Source organism: Sturnus vulgaris, chromosome 1, assembly GCF_052056855.1.
Source record: "Sturnus vulgaris isolate bStuVul1 chromosome 1, bStuVul1.hap1, whole genome shotgun sequence".
Lineage (NCBI taxonomy): Eukaryota > Metazoa > Chordata > Aves > Passeriformes > Sturnidae > Sturnus > Sturnus vulgaris.
In genome coordinates, this window is record NC_142243.1 from 69,370,332 (window position 1) to 69,382,911 (window position 12,580).

General features: G+C 43.0%; 1 protein-coding gene across 1 annotated transcript in view; it reads left to right on the plus strand.

The window, feature by feature from the left end:
* GFOD1 (Gfo/Idh/MocA-like oxidoreductase domain containing 1) overlaps window positions 1–12,058 on the plus strand; it is a 71,000-nt gene extending 58,942 nt beyond the window's left edge. The window contains exon 2 of the mRNA XM_014878525.2: window positions 4,629–12,058. Coding sequence (XP_014734011.1) covers window positions 4,629–5,548 — 920 coding nt within the window. The 3' untranslated portion in view covers window positions 5,549–12,058. The remainder of the gene's footprint in view (window positions 1–4,628) is intronic.
* Window positions 12,059–12,580: the final 522 nt, after the last annotated feature.

Here is a 12,580-nt window from a genome sequence, read left to right on the forward strand (position 1 = left end):
TCTGAAACCCTCAGACTGTCCTTTGAATGTTGACAGTTCCTCTTTGCTTTTAGAAATGAATTTTTCTGCTGACCAACTTCGCTCAGTTCACCAAAACCTTATTTTTCATTTCTCTCTCTCTCACTCCCCCATCCTATCAAAGAGTAATAGGTAGCAATTACTAACTAATGAATCATTCTGGTGCTAGTGAAGGATTTGATTATATGCCCAGACTCCAAATAGAGCCCTTTTTTATTTTCTTGTGAATAGGAGGAGGAGAAAATATTGTATTGGGGCCTCACGTTTTATGTGGAGCAGATAGAAGACTAGTCTTACTTCAGTTCAGTATGGACACTTGTTTTTTTAATTAGTTGGAGGTTTTTTAATGTGAAAATGTTTCCGTATTTGAAACAATCAGAGCAGATGGGGAAAAAAGGCTGATGTTGCAGGTTTCCGAATTGATGATGCCTGTGCTGGTTACAGGTGTTCTACCTTCCCTATGCTTGAGCCCAGGAATTCTGTTTGTTTTTAGGCTGTGCAGCACCGAGATGATAGAGGGACAAAGAAGCTTAGGCTGCTGGTAGTCAAGAGGCTTGAATCGTCTGTAAAACGAAGAGATTCCAGGAACTACAGAGTCAGTAGTTAAATTCTTACTGCAGCTCCTCACTCTTTCCCTGCACTTACATGGAAAAAAATGTAAATACTACTACCTTGGACTATATCTACTCGCCACTCACTTCTGGGCTTATCTCCAATTCATAAGGACTTCCCTTTTTTAAAATGAAGACTGAGGATTGCAAAGAAATCACATGGCTTCCTGACGGAATTAAATACTGTTAGGTGGGTGACAAGCCGTTAGATCATTGACTTCCATAAAGTCAAATCATAGCATAAAGTGCTAGAGAGATCTTCACTTGAATGGTAGCACCAATGACAGCCCAGACAATTTTTTTCTATTTTCTCAGCTGCTTCTAGAAAGTTGGTTAGACATCTGCTTCTTCAGAGAAGATCAGTGTTCTTCAATAATGTTCTTCTTAAAAAAATGCAGACTGGTCCCAAAGTTGTTAAAGTTTGGCTTGGAGGATGCACTTTATGAGCCTTGCTAGGAGATGTGTTCCCCACCTTCAGCTTTGGACTTGGGCTGGCCAGGAGTGAGCCTTCCCCAGTGCTGTGCCAGGTCAGAGGAATCCCATGCCGTGTCAGCCTGGCTGGCACCTGTCTCTCTCTCTAGAGCACAGCCAAGCAGGGAAGCCAGGGTGAAGCCTGTGTGGAGCCCTCAGAAAGATTGACATGTATTTAAAATATTTGTCTTCTTCATTTTACCTGAGAAGTCAAGAAACCAATGCTCAGAAGTTGCCTGGTTGAGAACTGTAGCACTGTATACTTGATTTCTTGATGCAGGTGGAAGGGGTATATATTCTTTCATAGGATGAGATTTATGCAACTGTCTTGCTTTTCAGCATGGACAAATATATTTCGCTTTCTTGCTGAAACAAGCTGACTGCACTTCCCTGCCTTTGTGTAATTAATTAAGGTTTTGCTGTCTGTTGTGGTGCGATTTTCAAAGACGTGTGAAACAGCAAAACATGCTAGTAGAATGACAAACAGTAACAATTCATCCTTTCTTAGAGTCTTGTCCAAAAGTGGAGAGGATTAGACCACAGCCCCAGACTAGAGGAGACGGGGGCCAGTTCCCAGAGAAGCCCCTGCAGCACCTGCAGTCAGAGCATGCCATTCCATGAGACTTAGTGTTGGGAAGGGAGATTTTCTTTGCACACTGCTCTCTGCTCTGCCCGATGCTGCTATAGAGAATGGCTCAAAGGGAAGGTGCCTTTTCTTCCTTCTCCTTTTGAGTAGGGAGCAGAGGGAAGAGAGCAGAAAAATGGTGTTTTGATCCACCTTTTTATCATTCTGGTTGCATAAACACGCCAGAGTATTCCTCTAAATTGAATTAAGCAAACCTTTCATGTTCTCTCCCTGCTTCCAGGAAGCTAATGTGGCTGCTTGCAGATTTGCAGCTGCGGAGGAGACAAAGATCTGTAGTGCACACAGACTCAAGTGCTGAGGAGCAGTGTCATGCTGAAAGAGCTGCACAAGCTTTAATAGCATCTAAAAGCTTTCTGGGCATCAAGCAAAAATCTGTTTAAATCCCTGACAGGGATGAGAGCACAGCACGTATTATCAGCGTATGCACAGAACATTTGCATTTTGGATTTGCTGAAATTAGAAGGTTTCAACCTTTCCAAAAAGGTTGAAATGGTGGAAGGAATAATTTTAAGACTTCGACTTCTCCCTGTCCCCATATAAATATTTAGGGCTCTTCCCTTTCCTCTGCACATGTGCCTCAGTTGCAGTGATCCCAATGGCAATTTTTCTTGAATGTATGGAATATAAAAACCCATAGGCTTCTCTTTCATATTAATAATAATAATTTCATACTCAGATGTTGACAATCCCAAGGATTCCTTGCCCCACATGGTGAAGGACTGATCCCCACCATGCATGGCACGGAACATGTAACAAAAAGATTGTCCCTAGGCTGCAATTCCTCATGAACACAGATCCTTTTCCTAGCAAGCACATGTGTAGAGCTGCATATCTTTAGACACAGTGCCTGGACAGACCTCAGATAAAATGTGGCAGGCGTCTGTGAGGCAGAATGATTCAAGCTGAACTGGAGCAGAACGTGATGCTTTTGTGGATCAGTGGTGAGCAGGTCAGATAATGAAGTAGTGTATATTGGTTCTTTGGGGGGAAAATTGCTATTTCAGGAAGGTTTGACTCTAGGGATATTTTGTCTGAGATTTCCCTTATTTTGATAACTAATTTGCCAGATTGAAATCTCTCTACAAAGAGTCCGTGTAACTCAAGGACTATTACATTAGTGATCTGTATCAAGTGGCATAGCTGGAGCAACCAGTTAGAGGAATATAGGGCAGGTGGATGAATGCAGAATTTCTCCAGTATCAAATAGATGCAGCAAAATATTATTGAGGGGCAGGAAAAGAAGTGCTATTAGGCTGAAAATGTCAACTCAGTCATCAATAACCATGTGTAAAGATGAGAGAGAAAAGTAAGAAGAGAAGATTCTTGCCTAATTTAGGAGGAAGATGAGTATGTCTCTACTTATCTGATTAAGGAGAAGGTAAATAGGAGTGAGTTGAAGAAAGATCTTTCCCTTCTTGTCTGTTCACTGGATGTGACTGCCACTTCAACGATGACAGCCCTCCCTCCCTCCAGTTTCAGCTACTCAAATAGCAGCAAACAAAGACTGGGAATAGGCAGTGTGTATAAGCTGGTTATTGAATGTTTGGACTGTGACCCCCTTCTTCTTCCAGTCAGGCTGTTAAATATTCATGTAAGTGGGCTCAGATAGATCCCTGCCATCTGTCTGTATTTATATGACTTCATCCAAACAGCTCCAAAACATGTAAAATTTTATACTTGGAACAGCTCTTCCAAGAGAATTTTTTTTACCTACCTGAAGGGAACAGGAATGAATAATAAAATACAATGTGATTAAGCAAGTAACCAGATTTATTCATCTGGACTCTATCAGCAAGGACCCAAATTCAGCTCTTTTAAGTGCCAGGCCCAGCTGTAGCCCAAGGCTTTCCAGGCCAAGATCATATTTAGTGTCATAGCTTATATCCAAAGTGTTCCATAGCTCACCTAATACTGATCATTAAGCATAAAAAAAGGTCTGTATGCAACTAAGAAGGAAACTGGAGATTCTGTCACTATATGTGTGTGGGTACAGAAGGAAAGCATTTGAGGAGGAGAAATCAGCAATAAGCCCATTATTTAGCCTGCACTGCATTCAGTTGCACACCTTGATGACCAGATACAAGGAGACTGTCATGCAAGCTTCAGTAAGCAGTGTGCCATATGGACAATTCCACCAGGGAACAGATTGTCACAACTACATTTGACCTGTTTTAGAGCAATCGTGACTCTCCCTTGGCACCATGGATGTGCTGCTGACATTTCAGCAGAACTGCTTCAAAAACACTTGAGTGCCATTGTCAGAATAGTGTGGCATTTTATAAGTGAGAAGCAGTTTCTTCATTTTAAATTAAGCAGCAAATCCAGTACTTCTCCTCCTCTCCTCAGAGCCTCTTAAAAAACAGTCTGAGCAGGAAAGAGGGAGAGACAAGAGTACTGACAAGACAAAGCCAGGCTTTTCAGAGTACCTGTGTTAAGTTACTGAATACAAGCACTTGTGTCATTCATACCCTTCAGGGATTTGAATCTGAACCTCAGATTCAGCTCACAGAAGCCCCTGCATGGACAGGTTGTCACAGAAGAGATGTCTGTGAGATGGCTGAGGTGGGTGATTGGTTTCATACCTGCTCCCAGAAGGAACCTTACTTTTTTCGATTCAGGCCCTCACCTTTGAGCTCTTTTTAGACAGGAGTGCATTTTGAAAATAAAAAGGAATACAGTTTCACTGTGGTGCTTAAGAAATTCTTACATGTATCTTGGAAGCATGCCAGAGTGGGTCTCTGTGCCTTGAAAACATTTCAATATGGTGTTATTCTTTTAAGGGTTTTTCTCCTTGGCTTGGTCTTTAAGAATAGCCTTGAGGCTTTCAGCTTACTCCATTGATAAAATTTTGTTGATGATTTTTTTTTCCCACTGTTTTTCAGGCATTGGGAAAAATGTCATCTGTGACCGAACGGCGACTCCCCTGGATGCCTTCAGGATGATGACTGCGGCTCATTATTACCCAAAGCTCATGAGCATCATGGGGAACGTTCTGCGCTTCCTGCCTGCTTTCGTGAAGATGAAGCAGCTGATCCAGGAGGGTTACGTGGGGGAGCTGCTGGTGTGCGAGGTGCAGGTCCACAGTGGGAGCCTGCTGGGCAAGAAGTACAACTGGAGCTGTGATGACCTGATGGGAGGCGGGGGCTTGCACTCGGTGGGCACCTACATCATCGACCTGCTGACCTTCCTCACCAGCCAGAAGGCCGTGAAGGTGCACGGGCTGCTCAAGACCTTTGTGAAGCAGACGGACCACATCAAGGGCATCCGGCAGATCACCAGCGATGACTTCTGCACGTTTCAGATGGTCCTGGAAGGGGGCGTGTGCTGCACAGTGACGCTCAACTTCAACATCCCGGGGGAGTTCAAACAGGACATCATCGTGGTGGGCTCGGCAGGACGGCTCACTGTCATAGGCACTGATCTCTACGGACAGAGCAACAGCTCTCCTCAGCGGGAGCTCCTGCTGAAGGACTCCACGCCAGTCAGCAACTCCTTGCTTCCGGAGAAAGCCTTCAGTGACATCCCATCCCCCTACCTGCGGGGCACCATTAAGATGGTGCAGGCTGTCCGGCAGGCCTTTGAGGACCAGGACGACAGGAGGACCTGGGACGGGAGGCCCCTTACGATGGCTGCCACTTTTGATGACTGTCTGTACGCCCTGTGTGTGGTGGACACCATTAAAAAGTCAAACCAGCTGGGGGAGTGGCAGAACATTTCGATTATGACTGAGGAGCCAGAACTGAGCCCGGCGTACTTGATCAGCGAAGCCATGCGGAAGAGCAGGATGTCTCTGTACTGCTAGCTCCTCTGAGCTCCTAGGAAAGAATAGGAACCAGACAGCTCTTGAAGGAGATGGTTATTCAGCCCATCTTGGGTGTCTTGGGTGTCTTAGAAAGAGCTGAGGATAAGGGAGAAGGAAACACAGTGTCTGAATCAATTAAATCTGTTGGCAGCTAAATGCCAAACTGATATGGTCCTTTGAGATGCCCAAAACGGACAGGAGACTTAAGAGCTGATAAACGTAACTGTTTTAATAACAGTATTAGCTGGCTGATTGCAAAGATACATCATGGACTCATCCCCTGCTTGCAGGTGCTCTAGATTATCCAATTGTGTTTACTGTGAAAGGTTGGGAAGATCCTTTTAGATTTTCCTTACCTACCAGAGGGCTGTGAAGGTACTGTCATGTCGTTAAATTTTCTGTAGTGTCTGACATGAATGGTTCCTACCATGACAGCTGACACCACCATGCTGTATTACTACACCTCCAGCCAACACACAGAATAACAGGACTTGATGTGAAAGTGTTGCAGGATTCAGAAAATCTTGGCAGCTCACTTCTCATACAGCCTGTTAGGAGCTTCTCTGTGTTGGTTTAGTAGTTGTTTTTTGTTTTGTTTGGTGTTGGCATTTTGTTTTGTTTTGTTTTGTTTTTTTAAAGCACAATTAAATAGGAAAATGTGTGGCTTTTAAAACAAAGCAGTCCTCAACCACAGTGCATATGCCTGGCTATTTGGGGAGGGAGGGTCTTCTGTGAGCTCCTGGTAAGTGTCAGTGTTATGGGTTTGCTGATTAAAATGGGTGGTGGAAAACCTTCATGGATGGCAGGTGGCATGACACAGTAACGATAATGGGGTTTGTTCTACAGCCGAACTCAGGCTAGTCTTACAAAGATTTGCACAAAATTTCCTGTGTTTGGGACTGACTTTTGAGTGAATCATCATGCATTTTGGTTTTAGGAGGGAAACAGTAGGAATATAACCCAAAACCATACGATGTTTAAATGAGTGGTGTTTTTTCAAACCACTGTGAACTCACACTTGAGAGATGCACACCAACAAGTAATTTCACATCCCTCAACTCAGAAGTTCTCACCTCCACCAAGTGGTGAGTGTGAGTGAAAAACAAAAGGAATGAGAAAATTTCCTGTCTATTTACAAGGAAAAAAAATGACATAGGACCCCCAGCCTCCTCTCCTCCTTAAAGTGGCTAGCTACTGGTACTGTATTAATCGTTCCCTGTCACCAGTGCAGGGGTGGACAAACTCTTTTGCTATGTTTGTCCTGTTCTTCTTTTTAATATTTTAGATAGCATTCTTGAAATAATTATTCTTTTGGGAATATCTTCTTGAAAGAATAACGTGAAAGGCACATGATTTATCCCAGTAAACAGGGATACTGTTTTTCTGTGTAAAGCTGCTCCAGTGCTGATGTGTTTACAGCGCTAGATCTTTAGAGAATAAAAAAGTAGAACACAAGCATATAGCACTAAATCATATTAAACTTGAGGAAAACCTTTTCAGGGTTTTTTTTTTTTTTTGTTAATTTTGACTAGGGGAAATAGGAGAACATTGAGATGAGCAGTAAATCTAAAGAGAAAATATTTGAACAGGAGGACATCCATAGTGTCGTTCATCTTATTTGGCTTCAGTCAGCTCAGAGTCAGATGTCTTGTTCTGATCAGCAAGAACACAGCAGTCAATACAGAGTGCTCTCCAAAGGCTGACTCAGTTCACCCTAGAATTAATATAGAAAGAGGTGCCCATTGGAAATGCCTGTCCTCCTTTGCAGAAAATTTTGGCTTCTAAATTTTGATGTGGCTGAAGTTAGGAAACTTGAATCCCACCCCAAAATTATTCATATCTGCTTAATATTTCAAGAGCATATGTGTGACCTTCTGTTAAATAGTCCCCAAAGTGTAATAGTGTGACTGATGAAGGAATAATGTAATACTGCAAAACTGCACCCTCGGGGAGAATTGTTTCTATCCATGTTGTTCTTCCAGTTCTAGCAACTCTCTCTGGGGCTGTTTCTGCTAAAACCTCGGGCAAGGCTTCATCATTCCTTCTTGGAAGCAGCCCTTGACAAGTTTGGTTGTTTTTCTTTAAAATGGGTTTCTCAGATAATTCCAGAGGTAGTATCTGTGCCAACAGGAATTTCCCATTGCAACTGTCATGGTATACACCATGCTATCCAGTTCCTACCCTGAAAAGTAAGTAACACAGAAGAGAGGATTTGATCAAGAAATCACCTGTCTGTCCCCTGAAAAAATAGAATTACCCCAAGGGGATCAAGAGAGTTTTCACACAGTGAAGCAAAACCCATATACTGGAAAGAGTGGCTAGTTCAAGTCATGAATGCAAGCCTGGTGGATAATTAACCATGTCTAGTTAAACATCATCCAAAAAAGTGGAACCAAACATGGACCAAAAATGTTTGTGAATCTTGCTTCTCAGTGGTTTGGTGATTGTGCTGGAGTTGCTGTTCATGTCTTTGTACTTCGTTTTGGTTCACAAATGTTGGCTGTGTTTCCTCTCTGTGTTTTCTTCTTCTTTTTTGTTATGCCAGTTGGAATCCTTTTCCTTGCCCCTTCAGTGAACAGGTGAGACACAGTGAGTAGGGATAGTACTACTAAGCTCAAACTTTCTGCCCCAGATCCAAAGGCTTAGGTGACAAGCATCATCCATCCTCTGTGCAGACCTACTGATGCAGCAGAAAGAAAATCCAGTGCTTTGGTTACACAGGCATCTGATGCTGCTGTTTGTGCTGACTTGTGAATGGGTCGAGTCTTGTACAGCTCCTGCTGGCCCAGAGAGAGCAAGGACAGGTTGGGACCTCTTCTTCTAATGGCAACAGAGATGCTACATTTATGTTACCTAATTGGGATTGGCAGCAGGAGCTGCATATCTTCAGAATTGTACAGCAGTTTTTCCATTCTCTAGGAGGGGAAGGTGCTGCAGTGTCAAGTGTAAACATACTAAACTTCCACCTGGCTTGGAGGAGGAAATAATAGCTTTATTTATTGAATGTGTATTGTTATTCTGACAAGTATTTTCTTTGGGACTTTTCTTGGCAGCATCCAGCCCTCTGCTCCTTTGGTACAGGTGAAAGTACCTGTATTGAATTTGCCCTGAGTAACCTCTGGAGTTAAATTGGGTTTAGGAGTTTGGGCGGCAGATAGCAGAGATGTACTGGATTGAACTTGGAAGTGGTAACATTCCTGGAAACATGTATTTGGAATTGCACTTTTAATGCTGTGCCACAAGGTTTGAGATGAATGCTGCTAAATTGGTGCAGGCCTAAGAGCCAAACTGCAGCTATTGCTGGAATTTGCTGTGGTCCCAAATGATGATCTTGTTCATACACTAGGTAAGAAGTTTCTTTCCTCTTTCCCAGGGCTGCTGTTGGAGAGGCTCTTTCCTTTGCAATCAGCCTGTGCACATAGGGTACCGATCGTTATGGTCTGTTGCCAAAGACAAAAAGAGCCAAAGGGTGAGCTTTGCTGCTCTGTACGGCTCTGTTCCAGTGCTGGGACAGTCAGCTGGGAGAGGGTGTCTTATTTCCCATGGGAATTGCATTGGGGTTCACACCAGGGGTAGGGCAACCCTGCGCTGTGTGACAGCAAGGCACGACTGAACTCCTGAAATGTGTCCAAAGGGAGGGTGGTGACTGCAGCAGGGAGCAGCAGGAAGGTGTCTGCAGGCTGGTACCTGTGTGCCTGCCCTGCAGGGGGGATATGCTGGTGGTGTGGAGGGTGAGGGCTGCATTTCCTGAGGGTGACAGCAGCATCCTTGCTCCACCTCTGTGTGTGGGAGCCCAAGAAAGGACCCTGCCCTTGGGGAAGCAGGATCTGTCCCATACTCCTGCTGGATATGCACATCCTCAGTCCTGATCTCAGTGAAGTCTACTTGGAAGCATAAGAACTCTGCAGGAGCTTGGGGTTTCCTGTATCTAGTACCATGCATGTGTTAAATCTGTAGTACTTCAGCTGTGTAGTTAGAAAATACTGAGTAGAGATGATGGGAGCTTACCCATGCAGCCAACATGGCAGACAATCAGGCCATGCCTCGATGAGTTTCAGCTCAGCATGGGCTGCTCTGGAGCTCATCCTTTGCTTTGGCTGGAAGCACAAGAAATCCCTGCCCAGCCAGCATCAGGCAATCATAGGCACTATCCACTTAGTACAAGGTGTTCTCTTCTTTTCCATAACTTTCAAAAAAGTGACTGTACAAGTGAACAGCTGTCCTGGAAGTTCAGCCATTCAAAAAAAAGGAGGCTTTTCTGCTGCATGTGGTCACAGCACAAGGACAATCCAATTTCTTGTTTATTTTTGTGTCCATACAAATGTGGAACAGACCCAAACAATTTAAAATTACTCACTGATCTAGCAAGAAAAGGCATATTTAATGGGTAAAGGTAAACATAGTATCTTGATGTTGTTTTTGCAGAGGTTCAGAAATTAGTGATGCCAGAATTTCTTGTTGCTGGGAACTTTTGTATTTAACTTTTATTTTTCTCCTTCGGCATAAAATGTCACTCTTTACAAAGTCTATTCACTGCTAAGTTCTGTATTTACAAGCCAGAGTTCTGGCTTTGTGCAGATACTTCACACTGGTTTGGTGTTCCAGTGGCCCAGTGATGTACCCTTAGTATGTATGAAACTCAACACTGGACTTTTGACCTCTGCAGTGATCTCTTAGGATCTGGGGGCTAGTTGTGAAATGGCAGGATTATTCAGGACAGCAGTTTCTTTTTGTTGTTGCTGAAGTTGTTACTTGTGGGGAGCAAAGTTTCTAAATTTTAGAGATGAAGTGTAACTGAATAATATTTGGCAGTCTTATCTGCTTTAAAATTTCCCCCTTCTTGAGCTGCTGGGTGAAGTTTGTCCAATAAAAATAATTTCCCCTTAACTGCCCACTTCCATTTGCTCATGAAAAGAAGAAAATTTTAAGTAAATGGGACTACACATAATGCTGCATTCATGAACTGATGTCAAAACCTCATGACTAAATGAGTGTATGAAGCCACAGTCCAAACAAGTAATGTTTTTTCTGAAGCTGCCAGGTCGAGGCCTTGGGGTTGGGGAAAGAAGGGTAGCAGCACAGGTCAGACTGAAATAGCTTTTATTCAGCATTTTGAGTAAAATTAATAAACAGAATGGCTATGGTCAATCCAAAACTGAATACATGTTTGTATAAGGGTATTTATTTACATTTTTTTATTTTGGGATTAAGTTCCATTTTTAAAGAATGCTGTTTTGAAATGAAAGGTTTTAAAAATCTGTCTTATGTTTTGGCATGTGTAACTGTTTGGGGCTAGGTGTGGGGGAGGTTTCTTTTTTTTTTTTTTTTTTTATCCACACTTTAAAAATCTCATCCATTTGGTTTAAGGACGTTAAGTGAATTCAGCTGCCCTTGCACAGGTTTAGCTCTGAACCTGCACCCTCACAGTGTCTTACAGTGACCCCATTTTTAGCATCTGAATTTGGCCTTCTGGGTTTCATTTGTGTCTTCTTGTGGCAGTGGGAAAACTGTTTCAATCCATGGAGTTGGCAACAGATAATCAAGACACTTTTTGCAGCAATGCCAGCCATCATCTTTAAAAGCACTTAACTCTATTGACTTGTTTACCTTGGTTATTTATGACCTTCCAGCCACGTGCTGTCCATTATTTGTTTTCCTTTTTTTTATATCAGCCATTGGACTCACTTCCCTGCCCTCTATGTTTCTCATTCCATTGCAAACCTGGAAGACGAGCCTCCCTTGTTACCCACTGAGCTGCTGCTCAGTCTGTGTTACACTTGACATACAGGGTGGCTAACTACAACTTGAAGTGACTTTTAACACAGGTCCATTACAGGACAGGTGGACACCACAACTGCTCGAGTACGGGGCATTCTGAGTGCCCTGCCAGGGCAGGAGTCAAAGCTCCCTGCTGTGCTGTGCTTCACGAGCAACACTCACTGTTTCTCTCCCACTGGTTTGCTTTTATTATTTGATTTTGAAAATGAGAAAATGTTCAGTTTGTTGCTGTGTCAATATTAAGTATATATTTATTGTTTTTCAGACATACATACATATATATAAATGCTATATATATATAATGTCAACGCATGGACATATGTACAGTAGATATTTTAAAGAGCTATTTATCAAGAAAAGTAAGTGTTATAAGTAAACAGAGTTTATATTTTATATATTATGTAGATAGCAAAAAAAAAAAGTGGTTAAATTATACTAGGACTTTTGGGGGTGGGGTTGGAGAAATGGGCAAGGACTGGTTCTAGCATTTTAAACAGCCAAACTACTTTGTACGGAAGCTGCCTGCTGTGCCTCTCGGCTGCAATATCTGTTTGTTTCTTCTTTTGGAAGATGATGTGCATTGTTACTTTTACATTGCTTGGGGAATGTAGTTAGTTTATTCTCAGCCAACTGGTATGTGCTGCTTAAAACATGGTTTCCTGCTGTTCTGCATAATTGCATTGATGGAATAAAAGGATCTTAACTGGCAAATAAAGATGTAAAAGGATGTGATCCTAGCTTTCTGTGATCTTTCCCCACATTTGTATTCTGGGGGTCATGTGTGTGTGTAATAACCATCACCTCTGCCTTGTATCTTGCTTGCCTGTTAAGTTCAGCATATCAGAGTAAAATAAATGGGCTTTGTGCTTGGAGGCAGGGATTTTGATGGAGGGAGAGGAAGAATGAAGTTTAACACTCATTGAACACTCATACTGAAGATTTTATGTATGGCAAAGCCTGTTGGGGGGATGTGTCTCAAGGGGACTGCTGCTTTTGTTGCCAAAGGATGCAGAAGTCCAATGTCACAGCAAAATTGGGGCATCCCCTCCCTGCCGCGTGGACATCCTTTCTCCTGACTTTTTCTTCTGGATCCTTTCACTCCTTTCTCCAGCACAGCCTGGAGATCCCTCTTTACCTGACCACTGGTACTGTGGAATATTTTTGCCTTCCCAGTCCCCAGCTCCCTCCAGTGACTTCCCCATGCCTACCTCCATCTTTGCTCCCATCTGCCAGGAGCTCTCTGCTTATCTGGTG